This window comes from Narcine bancroftii, chromosome 13 (genome assembly GCF_036971445.1).
Source record: "Narcine bancroftii isolate sNarBan1 chromosome 13, sNarBan1.hap1, whole genome shotgun sequence".
In the NCBI taxonomy this organism is placed as follows: domain Eukaryota; kingdom Metazoa; phylum Chordata; class Chondrichthyes; order Torpediniformes; family Narcinidae; genus Narcine; species Narcine bancroftii.
The window spans coordinates 87650090-87673341 of NC_091481.1; the positions used below are offsets into that span (position 1 = coordinate 87650090).

A 23252-nucleotide genomic window follows, 5' to 3' on the forward strand; every position below is an offset into this window, starting at 1 on the left:
TACCCCACCATGGGGCGTCACGGGGATCTGGTCAGATACCCCACCATGGGGCGTCACGGGGATCTGGTCAGATGCCCCACCATGGGGTGTCACGGGGATCTGGTCAGATGCCCCACCATGGGGTGTCACGGGGATCTGGTCAGATGCCCCACCATGGGGTGTCACGGGGATCTGGTCAGATGCCCCACCATGGGGTGTCACGGGGATCTGGTCAGATGCCCCACCATGGGGCATCACGGGGATCTGGTCAGATGCCCCACCATGGGGTGTCACGGGGATCTGGTCAGATACCCCACCATGGGGTGTCACGGGGATCTGGTCAGATACCCCACCATGGGGTGTCACGGGGATCTGGTCAGATACCCCATCATGGGGTGTCACGGGGATCTGGTCAGATACCTGGTCAGTGCAGAATAGTTCTACTTTTTGCCTGTGGCACAAAACTGGGTCTGATTTTTGAGTTGTGTGAAGAAATCAGATGAAGCTTCAGGGTGATTTGGAGTGGACAGATGCAGAGTGAGGAAGGTCAGAGTGAAATTCTACACTTTGGTAACACTTCTGGACAGTGTTATTTAAGGATGGGAGTTTGGGAAATGTTGGTGCACGGAGGGAGCTTCCTATCTCATCACCATGGTTGTAAGAAAGTGCACAGTTGGTGTCACCAATTGTAAGAGATGCAGGGGAGGTTTGTCCTGGGACACCGTGTGCAATTTCACGCTTCTGACCAGGGAGATGGCCCACCCTCCAGGAGGGAGTCTATCTCAGATTGACCAGGCTGATTCCAGGGAGTCCTACAGACGGAGATGGGATTAACTCCCAAGTTTAAATGACATAGCACGGTAACAGGCCCACAAACCCCATGCTGCACAAGTGCACCCCATTAACCTGACAACCCCGTACATTTTGAATGGGGGGGAGCCAGAGCACCCAGAGGAAACCCATGCAGACACAACACAGGACCTTGCAAACTCCATACAGCCAGCACTGGATTCGATTACTGGTGCTGTAATCATGTGGTGCTAACTGCTATGCTGGTAGCGATTTGGGAGGTACAATTGGATTGGTCTGTGTGTGAAGCTTAGCAGAAAAATGAAGAGCTAGGTTATGTGTGTTTCAAGATGGTTTTGATGTTCTATAAAGCTGTGTAGCAGGGAGAGTCTGTCAGACAGAAGGGGCATTCTGTAATGGGCTGACGGAAGCCTCCCCGCTGCGGTAGGGTCAGGGGCTGACGGATGCCTCCCCGCTGCGGTAGGGTCAGGGGCTGACGGATGCCTCCCCGCTGCGGGTGGGTCTGGGGCTGACGGACGCCTCCCTGCTGCGGATGGGTCGGACTGACGGACGCCTCCCCGCTGCAGATGGGTCAGGGGCTGACGGATGCCTCCCCGCTGTGGATGGGTCAGGGGCTGACAGAAGCCTCCCCGCTGTGGATGGGTCAGGGGATAACGGACGCCTCCCCGCTGCGGATGGGTCAGGGGATGACGGACGCCTCCCCGCTGCGGATAGGTCAGGGGCTGACGGATCCCTGATTCTTACAGATTCCTGTCCTGACAGTGTCTCAAGGACTGTGTCACTGAACACTGAAACCCTCACCGGTTACGCTACAGGATGGAGAAAGACGAGTAGAGTTGGCTGTTCCCTTTCCCCACAGGTGCTCTCTGATGTTCCCCACTGTTCCCCTTCCCCACGGGTCCTCTCGGAGGTTCCCCTTCCCCCACGGGTCCTCTCGGAGGTTCCCCTTCCCCCACGGGTCCTCTCGGAGGTTCCCCTTCCCCCACGGGTCCTCTCGGGGGTTCCCCTTCCCCCACGGGTCCTCTCGGAGGTTCCCCTTCCCCCACGGGTCCTCTCGGAGGTTCCCCTTCCCCCACGGGTCCTCTCGGAGGTTCCCCTTCCCCCACGGGTCCTCTCGGAGGTTCCCCTACCCCCACGGGTCCTCTCGGAGGTTCCCCTTCCCCCACGGGTCCTCTCGGAGGTTCCCCTTCCCCCACGGGTCCTCTCGGAGGTTCCCCTTCCCCCACGGGTCCTCTCGGAGGTTCCCCTTCCCCCACGGGTCCTCTCGGAGGTTCCCCTTCCCCCACGGGTCCTCTCGGAGGTTCCCCTTCCCCCACGGGTCCTCTCGGAGGTTCCCCTTCCCCCACGGGTCCTCTCGGAGGTTCCCCTTCCCCCACGGGTCCTCTCGGAGGTTCCCCTTCCCCCACGGGTCCTCTCGGAGGTTCCCCTTCCCCCACGGGTCCTCTCGGAGGTTCCCCTTCCCCCACGGGTCCTCTCGGAGGTTCCCCTTCCCCCACGGGTCCTCTCGGAGGTTCCCCTTCCCCCACGGGTCCTCTCGGAGGTTCCCCTTCCCCCACGGGTCCTCTCGGAGGTTCCCCTTCCCCCACGGGTCCTCTCGGAGGTTCCCCTTCCCCCACGGGTCCTCTCGGAGGTTCCCCTTCCCCCACGGGTCCTCTCGGAGGTTCCCCTTCCCCCACGGGTCCTCTCGGAGGTTCCCCTTCCCCCACGGGTCCTCTCGGAGGTTCCCCTTCCCCCACGGGTCCTCTCGGAGGTTCCCCTTCCCCCACGGGTCCTCTCGGAGGTTCCCCTTCCCCCACGGGTCCTCTCGGAGGTTCCCCTTCCCCCACGGGTCCTCTCGGAGGTTCCCCTTCCCCCACGGGTCCTCTCGGAGGTTCCCCTTCCCCCACGGGTCCTCTCGGAGGTTCCCCTTCCCCCACGGGTCCTCTCGGAGGTTCCCCTTCCCCCACGGGTCCTCTCGGAGGTTCCCCTTCCCCCACGGGTCCTCTCGGAGGTTCCCCTTCCCCCACGGGTCCTCTCGGAGGTTCCCCTTCCCCCACGGGTCCTCTCGGAGGTTCCCCTTCCCCCACGGGTCCTCTCGGAGGTTCCCCTTCCCCCACGGGTCCTCTCGGAGGTTCCCCTTCCCCCACGGGTCCTCTCGGAGGTTCCCCTTCCCCCACGGGTCCTCTCGGAGGTTCCCCTTCCCCCACGGGTCCTCTCGGAGGTTCCCCTTCCCCCACGGGTCCTCTCGGAGGTTCCCCTTCCCCCACGGGTCCTCTCGGAGGTTCCCCTTCCCCCACGGGTCCTCTCGGAGGTTCCCCTTCCCCCACGGGTCCTCTCGGAGGTTCCCCTTCCCCCACGGGTCCTCTCGGAGGTTCCCCTTCCCCCACGGGTCCTCTCGGAGGTTCCCCTTCCCCCACGGGTCCTCTCGGAGGTTCCCCTTCCCCCACGGGTCCTCTCGGAGGTTCCCCTTCCCCCACGGGTCCTCTCGGAGGTTCCCCTTCCCCCACGGGTCCTCTCGGAGGTTCCCCTTCCCCCACGGGTCCTCTCGGAGGTTCCCCTTCCCCCACGGGTCCTCTCGGAGGTTCCCCTTCCCCCACGGGTCCTCTCGGAGGTTCCCCTTCCCCCACGGGTCCTCTCGGAGGTTCCCCTTCCCCCTCGGGTCCTCTCGGAGGTTCCCCTTCCCCCTCGGGTCCTCTCGGAGGTTCCCCTTCCCCCTCGGGTCCTCTCGGAGGTTCCCCTTCCCCCTCGGGTCCTCTCGGAGGTTCCCCTTCCCCCTCGGGACCTCTCGGAGGTTCCCCTTCCCCCACGGGTCCTCTCGGAGGTTCCCGTTCCCCCCTTTTCCCTTTCCCCACAGGTTCTCTCTGATGTTCCCCACTATCCTGTCATTCAGTTATTGTCAGGAAACTTTGACCCACAGCCATATACTGTCAGCGTGTGAATGTGGTCCTGGGGTTGCAGTCAGGACCATGAATGTTTGAGACGGAATCCCTGCACTCACTCTGTGGGTGTCCATGTCTGGTGTGGAACTGTCCAGTCCACCAATCACCATTGTTCTTGCTGAGTTACATGGGCTCCTTGTGGAGATGCATCATAGTTTATAAGAATCCTCTCCTTTATTTTGTAGTTCCTCCTCCTACCTTTGTAACCTCTCCTCCCCACCCTGCGTTCATGATATCATTCTTCTTCCAAACCTGCCTCCTTGAGTATCCCTGAATTTCGTCACTGCTGAATGGGGCCTTGAGGAGACCTGTGTTACGGTAACCTGTGTGCTGTCATGCCATGCCACCTCCACACAAGGCAGGTTTCACCAACCATGCTTCCAAATTTGCTTTTCCTCACCTCTTGAAGATGTCTTTTGTCTACCACTGTGCTTGTAGACTCTTCCCCTTCCAACCTCTGTATTTTGGGGCTGCTTCTCCTGACACCCTTTCAACTGGGGATGGTGCCAATTTTGTCTGAATAATAATTCTATACGTGCAGCCCAAGTGCAAGCAGTGATTAGCATCTGAAAGCAGATGAGGTTTCTTCAACATTCATGGGATTGGTTGAAGTCACATTTCCAAGAATCTGCACTTGTGTCAGATGGAAGCCTACGCGAATCACTCTGACTGGTCCTTTAGTGTCGTGATAAGCTCTTAAATGTTAAAGAGCTATTCGATCATTTAACCAAGTTCATGAGTCAAGGGTTTACTGCAGCTTTCTTGCAGGTTTTCTCCCCCATCCTGTTCACTGACTATCTGTCCATGAACCAGTGAAGGCGTGGATCTAGTGCTGTTCAAACAACAAAGCTGGACGAGACACGGCCAATTCCATTCAGCAGACAGATCTGATGTGAGAATCACAGAAAATAGGAGCGAGAAAGCCATTCATCCCTTTGAAGCTGCCACTCCATTTATTATGTTTATAGCTGATCACATGACTTCAGTCACCCCTATCCCTGCTTTCTTCCATATCCCTTGATCACTTTTGCCTCAAAGGCCCCATCGACTTTCTTGTGATCTACCTACAAAAACAGCCTCAGCATCTGTGGCAGGGATTTCCACAAGTTCACCACTCAGTGAGTGAAGACGTTTCGCCCACCTTGGTCCTAAATGGCTCCCCCCCCCCCCCCCCCCACCCGTTATCCTTGTTCTGGATCTCCTCAACATCAGCAAGTTTCTTCCTACATTTAACCTGTCAGTATTTTGTATGTCTCAATGAAATCCCCTCTCATTCTTCTCCCAGTGATTATTACCTTGGTCTGTCCAGTTTTTCCTCTCCTGTCAGTCCTGCCATCCCAGGGATCGGTCTGGTGAACCTTCACTGCACCCCCTCAATAGCAAGAATGTCCTTCCTCAGATTAGGAGACCAAATCTGTACACAATAGTCAAGGTAGGGCTTCACCAAGGCTCTATCGAACTGCAGCGAAATCTCCCTGCTTCTATATTCAAAATCTCCCACAATGTGCCAATTTACTTACTTTGCCCCTGCATTCCAACCGTCAATAACCAATGAGCCCCAGTTTCCTTTGCACCTCCCCTCCCCTGCACAAGCTGGCCTGCAGCCTCTTGGAATCCCCGTCACCTCACACTGCTCTCCTAGGGATTACATTCAGCTTGATCATTATTGAGGTTTGATGGAGGTGTGGCCCACATGCAGTTAGGAAAAGTTCCCTTGGGAGAGGGGTCAAACCCAAAGAATGTGCTATTAAATGAATTGGTGGGCAGATTACCTTGTGCTGCAGCAACAAAAAACTTTACTGTATCTGTATATGATCATCAGCGCTCATCTCAACGGGAGGAGACAGAAAAACATTTTCACCTGGACTGTGGCATGGTGACTCAATCGTGCCCAATCCCAACCTCCACTGCTGCCTGTGTGGATTTTGCAAGTTCTCCCTGTGACTGTTGGAGCTTCCTCTCACATCCTGAAAACAAATGGGATGGTCACTTACTTGGACCACTGTGAATTACCCCCAGTATGTTGGGGGAATAAAGGTGCTGAGTATAAGTCGGTGGTTGAAGCTTGGTGAGGACTTGGTGGGGGGGCCTGAAAGACAGGTGACTGTGATGCGTGGCTGAAGGAAATCAGGAACCTATCGTTTTAAAATGAAGCAGGAACTTCCTCATCTTTAAGCAATCTGTTTAGTTTAATTTCGAGGTACAACATGGTAACAAGTCCTTCCAACCAAGAGTCAGCACTGCCCAAATACACCCATGTGACCAGTTAACCTACTAAACCCGTACGTTGTTGGAACTTGGGAGGAAACCAAGAGCGTATGAACAGCATTGGATTTGAACCTGGTTCACGTTTCATTACAAGGCAGAGGAGCAGAAATAGGCCATTCAGCCCAGCTGATCCATTTCCCCATTTGGCCCCACTACCTGACCTTCTCCCCAGAACCTTTGATGCCCTGGCGAATCAAGAACCTGTCAGTCTCTGCCTTAAATATACCCAATGACCTGCCCTCCACAACCACCTGTGGCAACAAATTCCACAAATTCACCACCCTCTGGATGAAGAACTTCTTCCGTATCTCTGTTCTAAGTAGATACCCACTTGTCCTAGACTCTCTCACCATGGGAAACATCTGCTCTGTCCGTGCCTTTCAATATTCAAAATGTTTCAATGAGACTTGAAAGGCCAACATGGCCTGTTTCCGCTCCGTAAATGGTTATGGTTATGATTATATGGAGATCTCCCCTCATTCTCCTAAATTCAGGCCAAGAGCAGTCAAACGTTCTTCATGTAGCAGCCCTTTCATTCCCGGAATCAGTTCATGACTATGCAAATACTGGTGGATTCTGCCCCTTGGAATCCCTTCCAATAGCTTTTCACTGGGTATACATCATGTCAATAACCCTTCATGTTACTCCTTTGCATTCTGGGAACATGACATCACCAAGGGACCTGTTTTCTGTAGATAAGCTGAGAGCTGAACTGATAAATAAGATGGTTTTTTTATTTATTCGTCTGCCAAAACCACCTCACCTCACAGTTTTATAGTGAGGGGGAAAATGTGCCATGTTTTGGACACCATTTAGAACAGTGGTTCTCAACCTTTTTCTTTCCATTCCCACTTTCAGTAATCCCTATGCCATCAGTGCTCTGTGATTAGTAAGGGATTAAAGTGGAAAGAAAAAGGTTGAGAATCGCTGGTTTAGAATTGTCTAAGCTTTATCACTTCAGAGCTGTGTTGATGGGCTCTCTTCCTGGAAAGATGGGACCTGAATGGAAGGGGTGTAACAGGGAGGACCCATCAGGCCAGCTTCACACACACCACGGAGGCGGAATCAGTATCCCAGTGGAGACAAACAACAATCTGACAGTGGAACTCAGCGGGTCGATGAGAGAAGGAAAGGGCAGCATTTCGATTTGAAGCTCTTCACCAAGACGGAGAGTGCGGAGAGGAGATGGCCAGCGTTACGATGACTGGGTGAGAGGGGCTGGTCAGGGGCCAGCAGGGGATGGGTGAGGGATGACGGACAGGGGCGGCTGATTAGCAGGAGGGTGGGGCACAAGGCAGGAGGATGGAAGATTGGACATTCAAAGTGAGTACATTCAGTGGAAGAAACAAGTGGAGGGAAAGGAAGATCTCAGAGACTGAGCTGGATTTATTTGAATGAAGGCAGCTTGAGGGATAAGGTAGATGTACTCGGCCATGGATAGGTTCATGGGTCTGGGAAGTTGTAGCTACGTGAAATGTGGTTGAGGGAAGGACCTGACTGGCAGTTCCGTGTTCCAGAAACTGATGGCACAACAGTGGTAGAGGTAAGTGAGCAGCGGGCATTGTGTTCCTAGAGAAATCAAACCGTAAAGCATAGATTTGGGGGAGGTGGGGTGGAGAGATGATCCCATTGAGTGGGTTATTTGTAGGCCACCCAACAGACATTGGGAATTAGATGTAGGCGACTAGGATCAAGAAAATCCTCAAGGAAATCAGAATTGTAGATGTGTATTAAAGAGAGAAATTAGAAGGGCAAGAAAAGGGAAATGAAATACCTTGGCCAGATTAGGTAAGGGAACATTCTCAGTTCCTACAGGAATATTAGTTACTAATGTGTAACCATGGAGAGAGTAATCTCCTGAAGGAGGCAATGGAGGTGTTGAAGATTGGGGAGGTTGTAGTGGGGGAGATCATGGAAGTGAGGAAATTTGGGTGCCTGATTAGTGTAAAAGGGGATGTTCAAGAGCCTGATAGCAGTTGGAAATAAACTGTTCCTGAACCTAGAAGTGCTTGGCCTCAGGCCTCTGGACCTTCTGCCCAAAGGGAGCAGCGAGAAGAGGTTGTGACCAGGGGGATGGAGTTCTTTTATGTGATTGGCTGACTTCTTAAGGCAGTGCCTCATAGAAATGTCTGCAATGTACAGGAGGTCGAAGTCTGTAATGGACTTAGTGGGGTTTGTTACCTTCTGTAGCCTTTGCATTCCTGGACACTTGAATTTCCAAACCAGACTGTGATGCAACCACAGTTCACCTGTACAGTTTGAGAGAGTATTCAACAACATGTCAAATCTCCTTGGATTATTTGCACAGTAGAGGTGTTGATGAACGCAGTAGCCTCCATGTGTTGACTTCAGGAGGCATCTTCTGAAATGTGAACTCCCAGGAACATGAAGGTTCTGACCCTCTCCTCCTCCATCCATCAAAATGGCCTCTCGATCTCTCCTTCCCAAAGTCGATAACCTGCTCCTTGGTCTTGGGTGGTTGAGAGCAACATTAGTATTCTGACATCTCCCAACCAGGTTCTTCATCTCCATCCTGTATCATCATCTCCAGTTATTCATCCAACAGCGGTGGTGTGATTCAGCAAATTTGTAGATCGAATTGGAGCAGAACCTGGCCACACAGTTGTGGGTGTACAGGGAATAGAGCAGTGGATGAGACACACAGCCTTGGGGTGCCCGTGTATCAGTGTTCAGCGAGGAGGAGAGGACGTTGCCGATCTGCACTGCCAGACAATGGTCACAATGAGCTCATCTTCATACACATTCTACAGAGCTCACGTGCATCAAAATTCTGGCTTGCTGCAGCCGGACAGGTATTTGTAAATATTGTATGGAATCTAAGAGCAGGGATATGATTTTTGAGGCTCTGTAAGGCACTGGTAAAACATAATTTGGAGTATTGAGAGCAGTTTTGGGCTCCTCCTTTAAGAAAGGATGTGCTGATGTTGGAGAGTGTTCAGAGGAGGTTCAACAGGATGATTCTGGGAATGAAAGGGTTAGATGAGGAGCATTTGACAGCTCTTGTCCTGTATTCAGTGGAATTTTGGAGAATGGGGGTGGGGAGGAATCTCATTGAAACATGTTGAAAGGTGTGGACAGAGTAGATGTAGAAAAGTTGTTTCCCGTAGTGGGAGAGTCTAGGACAAGAGAGAACAACTTCAGGATTGAAGGGTATCCGGTTAGAACAGAGAAGCGGAGGAATTTCTTCAGCCAGAGGGTGAAATTTGTTGCCACAGGCGGTTGTGGAGGCCAATTCGTTGGGTGTATTTAAGGCAGAGATTGGCAGGTTCTTGATGGCCGGGGCATCAAAGGTTATGGGGAGGTGGCCAGACAGTGGGGATGGGGGAAATGGATCAGCTCATGATTGAGAAACACTCGATGGGCTGCTCCCATCCTGTCTTATGGTTTTATGATTAAAAAAACAAAATAATTACAATAGTAAACATATTAAATTAAAAAGATAATAAAGACAACAGATAAATATTAAATATTCACAGTTATCTCAGTGCAATAAAAAGTAACTTTGCAATAGAACAATCAGTTCTTTAGGTGGTGTCCCTGATCAGTGTAACAAGGGGATGTTCAAAAGCCTGATGGGTGTTGGAAAGTGTTCCTGAACTTAGAGGTCCTGGTCTTCAGGCTTCTGTACTTTCTGCCCATCTAGTCCATGCCAAACTATTTGTTCCTCTCGTCCCGACTATGTGCACCTAGACCATAGCCAACAATACCCCTTCAAGGCAGTGCCTCACATGGATGTATTCAGTGGATGGGAGTTCAAAGCATGTGATGGACCTGACTATGTCTCTTACCTTCTGGAATCTTCTGCATTTCTGGGCATTCAAATTCCCAATCCAGGTTGAGATGCAACTGGACAGTACACCTTCCATGGTGAACCTGTCAAACTTTCTACAGGGGCATTGTTGCCAACAGTAAATCGAGAAACAGCCCCTTGTGTTTCCACTTCAGTCGTCTCCAACCGGATGGAACCAATATCGGCTTCTCTGGTTTCTGGTAGCCCTCTTCCCCCTGTGCGCTCTCTCTTTCCCTCATCCCTCTCTCCCTTCCTTCAGCTCCCCACCCCTTTCCCTTCTGTCTCCTATCAGAGCTATCTTTTTTAGCCCCTCTGCCCCCATGCCATGTCAACTACTTTCTCATTGTCTCCCTTCTTCCTGATAGTCTGTGCTCTCAACCCCCCACCCCACCACCCCCACCTTCTTATTTTGGAGCCTGTGTGATTTTGTAACTCCTGAAGAAGGGTTCTGGCCCAAAACATTGACTGCCTTTTACCTCCTACAGAAACTGCATTAACTGTTGAGATCCTCCAGCACTGAAGTGTTCTGAACTGGACCCCGGGATCTGCAGGCATCTTGTTTGGCTGTAGACATTTGATAGAATATGCCATGACAAGCCTCAAATTTCCGATTTATTGTCAGAGTATGTACGTGACATCACGTACATCCCTGAGATTCTTTTCCCTGTGGGCCAGGCAGAATCACCACTTATTGGTTGTGCAAAAAAAAACTGTACACAATGATCACATGTAATCAAAGACCTATAAACAGATAATGAATGGGCAATACAGAGATAACCAAAAAATCAATAAAGTGCACAAGTCAGAATCCTTAAATGAGTCCCTGATTGAGGTTGTTGTTGAGGAGTCTGATGGTGGAGGGGGAACAGCTGTTCCTGAACCTGGTGGTACGAGTCTTGAGGCACCATACCTCTTTCCTGATGGCAGCAGCGAGAACAGAGCATGCGTTGGGTGGGGCAGGTCCTTGATGATGATCTCAGACTTGAAGGTCGAGGCGTTGGTGAGAAGTGCCCAAAAGTGCTGGTGAAACTTGGCAGGATGTACACAGTGGGGTGGGGATGGTTTTAGTGTAGGAAGTAAAAGGGGGTTGGAGTTCCCTCTTGACTGGTTCTTCCCTCATTTCTCTTGTCTCTGCCTTGGTCTGAAACTGGAACCCCTCTCTGCTGGCCTCGGGTGGGGAAAGGCACCCAACTGAGGAGTAGCTCTGTTCCCTTGGCAGACCAAGGTGGGATCAATTGGCCAATCAAATCTTCCTTCCAGAACCAACCAATGAGAAGCTTGATATGCCTACTGATCCTGTGGCTGGAAAGGAAACATGAGGTCTAGCGCCTTTCAGAATCTTCCATTTCAGTGCCTCAAAGAACGTTTGAGGTACGTTACTGTGATGGAGGTCTTGTCTGGGGCAGATATGGGGTGGATCAGATCTGGGGTTGGGCAGTGGTCTCAGATGGGTCAGATCAGAGGGTGGGTCAGAGGTCTTTTGAGGGTCAGATTTGGGTTGAATCGATGTTCTGTTGTGGGCAGGTGGGTGATCAGGGGGTGTTGGGTTTGTGGTGGGGAGGTGGTGATTGTGGATGTGTTTGTGGGCCTAGAGATGACTGGGTTGGGTCATAACTTGGGGGGTGTGTGTGATACATTAATTGACAAGAATTTATTGTCCTATACTTGATTTCAATGCCGAGATGCAGCGAGATTCAAACTTGCTGCAGCCACCAATGGGGAGGATATGCCCACGACCACAGGAGAATTTAAAATGACCTTGATGCATCGGGGTAGGGGTGCTTTACTGAAATCGTGGCTGCCTGTACCGAATCAACTAAGTCGGTGGCCATGGGCAGTAAGGCTGCACCATCTCTGTGTGTGCTGGTGGCTGAAGGCACAATACCTGTGGTGACTGATCACACTGGAGGTATGCACCATCACAACTCCATTTCACCACTTTGCTGTGAACATACTGGTGTTTAGATTCAGCATGCCTGCTTGGCTGAGCATTTTCAATCATATCTGTGTGGTAAATCTCTTTGTGATAACTGTTGTCACAGTTTCATTATGAATTTAAACAACAGCTTGCCTCAGTTGCAAGGAGGGTGTGCGGTCTTGTGTTCTTATGCTAACTTGGGACTGCCCTCTGCACCAGTGGCCAATGGTGTTCACTCATGGGTGTGATGGGCATGGTAGTGGCTGACTTGTGCACAGGAAGCTCTGAGAGCAGCAGGAGAGACTGTGGCCCTTTCATGTTGATGATATCATGGAGCTCTTCCCATCTGCCTGGGGATCAGGAGGAGCCTCAGTTTGGTGTGGGGCACTGGGGTCAGAGGCCAGGGGTCGAGGGTAGGCCGGAGAACAGAGATCTGGGTCAGGCAGCAACCTGGGGTGGATCTGAGTCAAGCAGTACCCTGGGATGGCTCAGAGGTCCAGAATCAAGACCTAATGCCTGGATTGGGTCAGAGGTCTGGGATCAGGTAGTGACCTCGGGTGGGTCAGAGGTCTGGGGTCAGAGGCCAGAAGTCCAGTGTGGGTCAGGCATCTGTGAATGGTCAGGCAGTAGTCTGGGGTGTGTCAAGGGTCTGGAGTCAGGCAGAGACCTGGAACAGGTCAGAGTTCTGAGTTCTGTGTATGTGCAGGGCTCTTGGGAGAACACACTGAGGTTCGATCTCTTTACTTGGACTCAAGCACCCTTCCCGGTATGAGTAGGGTGCCCTACAAAGAGAGACTGAGTGGAGTTGGGCAGTGCTCAATGGAGTGAGGACATCCCAATGAAACATTCTGCAGGTGGTTTCTGAGATGTTTTCCTTAGGGTCAGTCATTCAGGGCTAACTTGAGATTTCTTTCCAAGGAGAGTTGAAATCTTCATAAATCTCTGCTGCTGTGGATGCCTGGGCACTTGTGTCTTCAGCAGATTTGTAGACAGAGGGCCTGACTGGTTAGCACTGGCTTGGTGGGCTGGTGGGCCTTTTTCAATGCTCTTCTGTGCCTTAACTGCAGTGAGCAGTCCTGATGTGTTGTGTGGATCACTCCTAATTCTATTACTGAGACAGCTGAGGCTTAGGTGAATGGAGATTTGGGGACAATCTCAGGAGGACCAAGAATGTCATGCATATGAACAGCAGTAGAGTTAAAGGGATGGGGAGATCTTGCAGGGTTGTAGAGAAGAGCATTAGTTAAGCTTTGGCCCTGAATAGTTCAACTTAACAAGCTGGGAGTGTTGCTGAGCTCAGATAACCATGGTAATCAGGAAGACAAACAAGTAGATCATTCCAAAATATTTGTTTATTTTAGATTATATTTTAATTATGTGATTGTGTGTGAAGGCGCATATGTGTGTGCGTACGCGCGTGTGCCCAGAGAAACACTGTCTGGTTGTAATGAACTTGAAGATTTATAAAGGATCTGAGGGATAGATTTTTGGTGGCTACGTGGACGGAGCTGCCAGAGGAAGTGGTTGAGGGGACAGTTTACAACATTTACAAGATGTGTATTTGGACTGGTTTGTCGATGGGTTTTGAGAGGTATGGGCTGAACACAGACGAGCTTAGGAAGGTGCTGTGCTAGGCTTGGATAAGATGGGCTGAAGGGCCTGTTTCATTGTACCAAGAGCTCCTTGTTCCTGATGACCAGGTTGTCGAGAGCGTCGCGCCCACAGACCCACCTTCTGGTGGTCCTTTGCGATCCGATCCAACCATTTTTGTTGTATGCCTTGGCCTCTCCAAACCAGATCCCCAATACCTTCAGGTCATCAAATCTGACTGTGAAAGGGGTGGTGGGCCAGTTACCGAAGAGTGTTGCCTGCAGACACTGAGAGAAGAGCACAGTGGGGTGGTTCCCTCTCCAAAACGTTTGGGGGTTGGAGGTAAATGGTAGTAATTGGACGGCATGGGCTCATGGGCCGGAAGGGCCTGTTACCAATCTGTATGTCTAAATTTAAAAATAAAGGTACATCAGCCTTGAGCTACCGTGATGTTGAACAGCTGTCAGCCTCTCTGCTTTGACTTAACTGCAGCACAATCCGAGCAGGCAGCTGGTGCCCAGGCAACTCCAGGGGAAGGCGGTCTGCAGTCAGCTCACCAGCTGTACTGTCCTGTGGCTGCAGAACCAGTACCTGGGGGATTGTGGTAACTGCTCTGGGCTTTCACCAGTCTGTGTACAATGGCGGCCGATCTTCACTGCAGAGATAGGGCTGTGCAACATGGAAACAGGCCATTCAGCCCAACTTGCGCATGCCAACCAAGATGTCTGGTGAGAGAGACTGAGCAGGTAGTGAGGAGGGGGATTCTATTATCTTTACCTCCTCTGAATGCTGAGTGACCTACTGAGTTTCTCTCAGCCTTTCCTATCCAAGTACCTTCAACATTGTCACAGTCCCCATGTCTACCACTTCCTTTGGCAGCTTGTTCTACAGACCCACCCCTCTGTGTGTAAAAACACTGTCTCTCAGATTCCTTTTAATCTTTCCCCTCTCACCTTCATCATGTCTTTTTCTTTCAAACATCTAACCCAGCTGTTCTCAATGGGGATCTTATGGCCCCGCTGGGGGGCCACAGACTGAAATCATGAACTTGACTGCTTTACAGGAAAGGGGGCCCGTAAACTTTAAGTGATAGAAGCAGGGGAGAGTGTGGCTTTTCATGTCATTCAGCCTTGCTCCAAGCTCCATCCAGTGTTTCTCACTTTCCTGGTCTGAATCGTTGATTCCCCTTCACTATATCCAACAGTCTGAATGGAAAAGCAACTTGAGAATGGCAGGGAAATGGGGCCTGGATCCATGAAGGGATTGCACGTTACATGAAGGGATTACATTGCATGTTGTTGGGCGGCACGATTAGGGTAGCGGTCAGCGTGACGCTGTTACAGTGCCAGCGACCCAGGTTCGAATCTGGTGCTCTCTGTAAGGAGTTTGTACATTCTCCTTCTGGCCTGTGTGGGTTCCTCCCACACTTCAAAAATGTGCAGGTTTGGCAGGTTCACATAGAACATGGAACGTTACAGCGCGGTACAGGCTCTTTGGCCCTCGATGTTGTGTCCAGCTCGATATTCCTGCCAAACAAATTCTAAAACCTCCCTACCCTGTAACCCTCGATTTTGTTTTTTTTTGCTTTTTTTCTTCCATCCATGCCTCTAATGTTCCTGCTTCCACCACCACCCTTGGCAATGCATTACAGGCACCCACTGCTCTCTCTGTAAAAGACAACTTACCCCTGACATCTCTCATAAACTTCCCTCCCTTCACTTTGTACAGATGGGTGTCAATGGGCAGCACAGGTTTCATGGGCCGGAAGGGGCTGTGTCGGTAAAATCTACGTATGTAGAGACAATTAGTCTTACATGAAAGGAAGTGACAATAATCAAAGATGATGTGAAGAGTAAAAAAATAAGGAAAAGAAAATAAAGAAATGAATAAATATGCAGATAGATGATCTGTTCAAGGACGGTTTTCCAACAGCTACCAGTGTTTTGAAGCTCTCCTCGTTACTCTAATCAGGATCTGCTCCGACAACACAAAAGGACTGTCTGCACTTAAATTTATCCAAGCACGGTAGCAGCCCATGAGCCTGTGCCGTCCAATTAACCTACTACACCCCTAGTACATTTTGAAGGGTGGGAGAAAACCAGAGTCCCTGGGGAAAACCCACGCAGACACGGAGAGAGCGTACTGACTCCTTACAGACAGCGCGGGATTTGAACCAGGATCACCGGTGCTGTAACAGCCCTGCACTAACCGCTACGGTAATTGTGCCGTTCTTGTAAAGTCGCGTGTCTTGCAAGAAGATATCTCTGAATATTTATTATGTTTTTTTAAATAACTCATCTCTTTAATTGAATTAAGTATGGAATTGCAGTTATCTTTAGGCTGCAGCAAGTCAGAATTTCGATGTATCTGTACGATGCGTATGACAGTGAACCCATCATCATCAGGCGTAACGGTTAGTGCAACGCCTTGACCAGGGTTCGAATCTAGCACTGTCTGTAAGGAGTTTGCACATTCTCCCCGTGTCTTAGGGTTTCCCTGGGGGCTCTGGTTTCCTCTCACAGCTCAAAATGTACCAGGGGGGCAGGTTAATGGGGTCTAAATTGGGGGGCATGGACTGTGGGCCGAGATGGGCTGTAACCGTGCTGTAATTTAAAATGTAATTTTAAAATTTAAACCATGATCATATTCGCAGTTTAGAATTAGAGCAAAACCAGTGCAGAATGATCTTTGGAGGGTCTTGGAGTTCGGGCCAGGATCGTACAGGAAGCATCCTGAGTTGTTGTTCAATCTGGAGTTCCAGGCTGTACTGACGTTCCTGTGTACACCCATGTACCTGACATTCCTGCATATATCTGTGTGCACAAGATACCTGTGTATTCATGTGTATGCTCGTGTACCTGAAATTCCCGTGTAACAGAGATTCCTGTGTAAAAACGTGTACTTGACATTTCAGTGTATACAAGTGTACCTGAAATTCCTGTATATACCTGTGTAACTGTGTGGCTGAGATTCCTGTGCCTACCCTCCTTTTCGGGACGTAGGTGGAATCTGGAGCGCCTGGGGGAACTGGCAGAACTGCACAGTCAGCGTCCAAGATTAGGACTGAACCCAAAGCTGTGCCATTCTGCTGGCCTAAGAGGGAAGGCATTGAAATATTTACAGAGGGAATGGCAGAACTTTGGAGGACCGAGGACTGTTTTGGTTGCTCAGCTACAGGATGTTGGAAAGGGTGCAGAAGGGATATACTAACATCCAGAGTCCAGCAGATGCCGGGAAGCCTGGCCTTGATGGGTGCATGATAGAAGCCTGCAGTGGCCTCTGGATTGGGTGAATGGTCTTTAGTGGACATGTTAATGTCCAAAGACGTATTATATATCAAAAGACATAACCTGTCTCTTCTGTAACCATGGCCCAGCCTCTGGAAATCAGGGTATTGTGGCACTGTTTTTATCTACATCTGAAGTAGTTGTGTGTAACTGGAGATGTGTAAAAAGGTTTAATTCTGTGATCTATCACTGAATACAGTGAGGACCAGGCCCAAGATGGGGACGCAGCAGTAGCTCACAGCTGCCTCTTTGGGACCTGGTGCTTCTGTCCTGTGCTGTTTGTAGAATGTTAGATTTTTTAATGTAGCACCATGGGTTCAGGGAAATTATGTCTCTTTCTTTTCTCAAGAAGTGACAAATAAAATTTCCTACTACCAACGAGCAATAAATTTGCTGATGACACTAGGATTGGAGGCTTCGTGGACGGTGAGGAAGGTTTTCAAAGCTTGTAGAGGGATCTGAACCAGATGGAAAAATGGGCTGAAAAATGGCAGATGGAGTTTAATGCAGACAAGTGTGAGGTGTTGTATTTTGGAAGGACAAACCAAGAAAGGATGCACACGGTGAATGGTCGGGCACAGAAGAGTGTGGAAGAACAGAGGGATCTGGAAATTCATATACATAATTCCCTGAAAGTTGTGTCACAGGTGGATAGGGTTGTAAAGAGAGCTTTTGGCATCTTGTCCTTCATAAATCAGAGTATTGAGTACAGGAGTTGGGATGTGATGGTAAAGTTGTATAAGACATTGGTGAGGCAAATTTGGGGTATTGCGTGCAGTTCTGGTCACCGAACCACAGGAAAGGTATCAATAAGATAGAAAGAGTGCAGAGAAGATTTACTGGGATGTTGCCTGGACGTCAGGGAAAGATTAAACAGGTTAGGACTTTATTCCTTGGACCGTGGAAGAATGAGGGGAGATTTGATTGAGGGGGAGAGACAGAGTAAATGTAGATTGGCTTTTTCCACTGAGGGTCGGTGAGATACAAACCAGAGGACATGGGTTAAGGGTGAAAGGAGAAGAGTTTAGGGGGAACATGAAGGGGAATCTCTTCACACAGAGGGTGGTGGGGGTGTGGAATGAGCTGCCAGCTGAAGTGGTGAATGCATTAAGAAGAATGTGGACAGGTACATGGATGGGGGGGGGGGAATATGGAAGGCTATGGACTGGGTCTAGGTCAGTGGGACGAAGCAGAATAATCGTTCACCACACACTAGAAAGGCTGAGTGGCCTGTTTCTGTGCTGTAATGTTCTATAGTTCTAAGACACAGGTGGCAGTGGTGAATTAGAGAGGAGAGGATGGACTTGGGAACCGGGAGGTGGAGGATTGAGGGAAGGAGGCCAAGAGTGTAGGGCAAACATGACAATCTGGGTCTCAAGGAGCCTTGTTAGTTCCCCTTTACAAAGAAGCAACTGACAGAACAAGTAACCACAGATACACAACTTGTGATTAAAGTTTTTATTACAAGTCACTGTGGAACAACTCCAAAGGGGTGTTGTACTTCATGGACATGGCTGCTTTTACCTCTGTTCCCCAGCACACTGGATCTTTGGAAATTCATAATGGGTTCCCTTAATCTGCTGTCCGCAGTTGTTCAAGGTGCAGATTTATGTACACCCTGTAACGTCACACCTGCCATCCTCCTGCTAATGTCACACTGGCTGGCCACAGTCACAACTCACAAAGGGAGCGTTTAAAATAGTACTGCTTAAAAATAGCTCTCAGCTGCCCTTGCACTGGTATTGTTTGGCGTTTCTGCAGGGAGAGGGCTTGCCACTGACTTCCTCCCTCCCCATGGAACCACAGCAGCACATGGCACAGTGCAGTTTGAGAGGAAGGACAGTGTCCTGACCCTGAACATTGGCCATTCGTTCTCCTGTTCACCACCCCCCACCCCACCACACAGGTGCTCCTGGACCTGCTGAGTTCTTCCATCAGGTTAAATGCAAGGCGGTCAGATGGGGTGGATTTGTGGCCAAGCCAAATGTCGGAGAACAGGAAGCTGGGGTCTCAGGTGACTCAGGTTTGATCCATGCCTTGGTTCCCCAGGGTATGGGAGAGATTTATAAGGGATATAAATCCCTTATATCCCTTATAAGGTATCCTGAGGGATACCTTTTTTACATGGGGTCGGTGAGTGTGTGAAACCAACTGCCAGAGAAATTGGTAGAGACAGATACAATTACAGTTTTGTTAGACAAATTTGTGGTCAGGAAAGATTTTGAGGGGTAAACATGGACAAATGGGGCTAGTTTGGATCAATATCTTGGTCAGTGTGGATGTTGGGCTGTAGGGCCTGCTTCTGAGCTGAAAACTCTACGACTCTGGGATTGGAAGATATACTGGAATGATACCAGGAATGAAAGGGTTAGTATACAAGGAATGTTTGTTGGTTCTTGGACTGTTCTCGTTAGAGTACAGAATACGGAAGGATGAGGGGGAACTTCATCGAGGCATTTTGAATGATGTGGCCAGGATGTTTCCCATGGTTGGGGAGTCTAGGACAAGGGGGCACAACTTCAGGATAAAGGGCATCAATTTTAAACAGAGATGCGGAGAAATTTCTTTAGCCAGAGGGTTGTGAGTCTGTGGAACTTGTTGACACAGGAAGCTGTGGAAGTGAGTCGCTAGGTGTATTTGATTAGTCAGGGCATCAGGGGTTATGGGGAGAAGGCCAGAGAGTGGGGCTGAGTGGGAGGATGGGCCAGCTCATGATTGGAATGGTGGAGTGGGCCAGTGGGCCAGTGGGCCTACATCTGCTCTTAGACCTTGTGATCTGTGACTCTGCTACTCTCTGTGTGGAATCCGCATGGACTCCTCATGACTGTGAGGGCTGGGAGGTTAATTGGCCTCCAAATTCCCCCCATGATGGGTGGGTGATGGGAGAATGGATCGCAGGGAAGTAAGGGGGAATGGGGCTGATAGTCACAGAGGTGGTCTTGACTCAATGGGTTCAATCATCTCCAATGTCATTAAGAAATAGGGCAGCACATTTACCACAACGTTATCTCTGAGCCAGCGGCCCAAGTTTGAATCCAGCCCCCTTTGTAGGGAATTTGTATGTTCTCCCCGTATCTGCGTAGGTTTCCTCCCACTCTTCAAAATGAACAGGGTTAGGAGGTGAATTGGTCACATGGCTGTATTTGGATGTCGTGGGAATGACGAATTGAAATCAAGTTCTTGGAGGGTCTTGTGGAGCATAACCTCCAGATCAAGAGTTGGATGGCTTCTTCCTGTGATGAGGTGATAAATTGGATTAGACGTTGGCCAGAGAGTAGTGGTGGGTGATGGCCGCTCTGACTGCAGGCCTGTGACTAGTAGGTGCCTCAAGGATCGGTGCTGGGAACATCAATGATCTGGATGACAATATGTAAATTGGCAAGTTTGCAGGTGGCACTAAGATTGAGGGTGTTGTGGACAGTGAAGAAGGTTTTCAAAGCTTGCAGAGGGATCTGGACCAGCTAGAAAATTGGCAGATGTGGCAAATGTGAGGTTTTTCCACTTTGGAATGACAAACCAAGGTAGGACATGCATGGTAGGCAGTCAGGCACTGAGAAGTGCAGTAGAACAGAAAAGTTTGGTGGGACGAACGAAAGGACATGAATTAAAAGTGAAATGTGAAAAGGGAGCCACACGGAGTGTAGTGGGAGTGTGGAATGAGCTGCCAGCGGAACTGATGAATGAGGGCTTGATTTTGATATTTAAAACTATATTGGACAAGTGCATGGATATGGAGGTGCATGGTGTGATATGGGCATGGATGCAGGTCAGTGGGACGAGCAGAATAATAATTCTGCATGGACTAGATGGGCTGAAGGGCCTGTTTTTGTGCGATAGTGTATGGTGTTGGGTCCATGTGATTCTATAAAGGAGAGGAGTGTTGGGAGTCAGACTGGAAAGGGCTATGACTGGAGGGACAGCCGTGGGGAGGTGCTTGGCACAGACAGAGGGGGAGAGCAGCGAAGGCCTTTCATTGCCTCAGTCTGAGCCATGAGAGATCGACGGTGGGAGTGAAGCATCCAGCTGTTGGCGAATCGGAGAGCAGTGGTTTGAGGGTTGGGATTGGGTGGGGTGGTGGGGGAGGTGGTGCAGAGCACTTTGGGAAGTGAAGACAGCGGTATTGAGGAAGGGGCAGCAGGGTTGAGAGTCTGGGAATGTCGGGAGTGGATAGTCAGCCAGCGAGGCAGCCCTGTAGAAGGATGTACTGAACTCCAGACTCCTCAGAACCTTGGGAAGGTTGGCAGACATTGCAAATGTGGTAAAATCAAATGTGCTGGGGAAACTCAGCAGGTCATGCAGCATCCAAGGGAAGTGAAGGGTATCCGACGTTTTGAGCCTGAGCCCTTAACATAACAATTACAGCACGGAAACAGGCCATTAGGCCCTTCTAGTCCGCACCGAACCAAACACCCCTCTCTAGTCCCACCTCCCTACACAATGCCCATAACCCTCCATCTTCTTCTCATCCATAGTCCTGTCCAACCTTTTCTTAAATAATACAATTGACTCCGCCGCCACTTCATCAAGGTATGAGCAAAAAGGAGGCAGGAACCTGAATATAAAGGGGGGGTTTGGCGAGAAGACGTAGGACACGAATGGGTGGGGGAGGAGTGCAGGCTAAGAGGTAGGTATAGGTGGGAGGGTAGGATAGGGGAGGGGGGCAGAGGGATAGGAAGGTCTCTGATAGGAGAAGGAAGAGAAGGGGATGGGGAGATGGGGATGAGGAAAAAAGAGGGAGACAGAGCTGGAGGTCTACGTTGATGCCATCTGGTTGGAGGGTGCTCAGACTAATTGTTCCTCCAATTTCCTGGTGGTCTCAGGGATGTGGCCGTGTTCTAATGTCGGGGGGGGGAGTGAGCACATGATCGAGGTGCCATGATGTTTACCGAATGGTGGGTCAGTGGTTGAATTGCGGGTCACACTGATGGGGGGGGTTGGTGGCCATCAGACCAGGCTGGGTGGATGGTTCATGACGCATATCAAATAATTTTGAATTTATTATACATTTTTATTGTATTCAACATCAAAACACGAGGAATTTGAGGAAGGAACAGTTTTAAAGGATTGTAATATTTTTAATCACACTTCCACCTTTTACCACTAAGTAAAGCCAAGAAGAATTAAATGCCTTTACAGCTATCCCTCCCCAGATGGCAGCGGCCAGACCGCTCCCACTGCACCCCCAAACTGTGACACTGGTCTCAGTTAAACATGTTTGTGTGGGAATGGTCCGAGAAATTCAGATGTCGGCCACTGGGAGGTCCCCGTTAGTGCAGCAGACAGAGCGAAGGTGTCCAACGGGACCATTGTATTAGATCGGAGGTTGGGATCTGGAGTTTGTACTGCCGATGGTGTGGACCAGACTCTGTATGGCAACGGAAGGGCAGGAGGCAAATTCACGGACACTCGGTGACTCTGGGTGGTGGGGGGGGGGGGGGGGGGGGTCCTCTCTTTTGCTTCTCTTTCTCTGACTGTAAGAGTCGCTTCAGGCAATTTCCTCCGAGGGTGAATCTGTCCCGCCGTGCAGCAGACGAAAGCAATTTCGTGTGATGTGACACTGTTTTGATATATGACAATAAATTAAATCTTGAATCTCCCAGTCTGCGTCCAGTCTCTCCACTGTAGACAAAACCACAGTGGAAGCACCAGATGCAGAAGGAGTGATCTTTCTTCCGTAATGTTAGCATCTTTAAACCTGAGATCATATATCTTTCTGCTTTTCTCAAGGCCTTGGCTGGGATCGAGTGGGGTGTGATCAGCCAGTGAGGCAGGAGGTGAATAGGCAAAGCTCCCTGCACCGTCCAATGTGACTTGCCTGACCAGAGGGGTTGCAAAACCCTTGGTTACACACAGGAGCTGCTATAGTGTGCAGGCCAGCTACGTTCCCTGTGGTTTCCACAGCTGTTGCTGTCAGGAAATGTTGCCCAATGACTGTGTCTCAATGGACAATGAAGGAAGTCACCACAAACACACCAAGCAAGTGGGGCAGGGCCAGAGAACACCAACAAGGCCCTGCTGACTCCGAGAATGCCTCTGCAATCCCCATACTTAATGAACCCAGTGCACAAAGTGCAGGCTGCTATCCCAGCCACTATGATGAGGGAGCTCTGCATGCTGGTTTCCTTGGTTACCACCACTCTTCCTTATGGGATGTTTGCAAAAGACAGCGCTGCCCCGTCTCGAAGACCCTGAACAAACCAGCAGAGACTGGAGGGTCTCAGCAAGACAGGCAGCATCCATGGAGAGAAGTGGCCAGCCACTGTTTATCCTTGGGATCCTGAGGATGGAGGGGATCGAGGGCTCAGAGATCGGTTTAGGCCATATGATGACGCAGCTCTGGCTGCCAACTTTTCAACTGTCTGATAGCAAATTCTGTTCTGTCCACGTGTTAGGAGATGAGCATTTCTTTCAGTATCTGCCATATCCTTCCAGGTGGACATCGAATATCTCATCTGGCAAGAAAAGACGGTTCCTGTTGAATCCCCAGGTTCCTTCTGAAGCCCGAGAAATATGTTCTGATTCCCAAGAAGTTCTTGCTGGTCCCATTCCCATCGATTTCCCCAGCTGATGCTACTCCCTTGGCCACGGTCTCCAAACTGATGATCTGGTCCTGATTGCATTGTTCTTGTGGAGTCTTGCTGTGTGCACAGAGCCCATAGAGATTTATCTGT

General features: G+C 50.2%; 1 protein-coding gene across 18 annotated transcripts in view; it reads left to right on the top strand.

Moving 5' to 3' along the window:
• rasgrp4 (RAS guanyl releasing protein 4) overlaps positions 1 to 23252 on the top strand; it is a 296739-nt gene that overhangs the window by 220640 nt on the left and 52847 nt on the right. The window contains exon 1 of one of the 18 annotated variants that reach the window (XM_069907506.1): positions 7033 to 7183. The exons of 16 other annotated variants lie outside the window; for them this stretch is intronic. In XM_069907506.1, coding sequence (XP_069763607.1) covers positions 7161 to 7183 — 23 coding nt within the window. In that variant the 5' untranslated portion in view covers positions 7033 to 7160. Of the gene's footprint in view, positions 1 to 7032; positions 7184 to 7343; positions 7519 to 23252 lie in introns of those variants that run through there. One more of the 18 variants, XM_069907507.1, reaches the window with a different exon arrangement.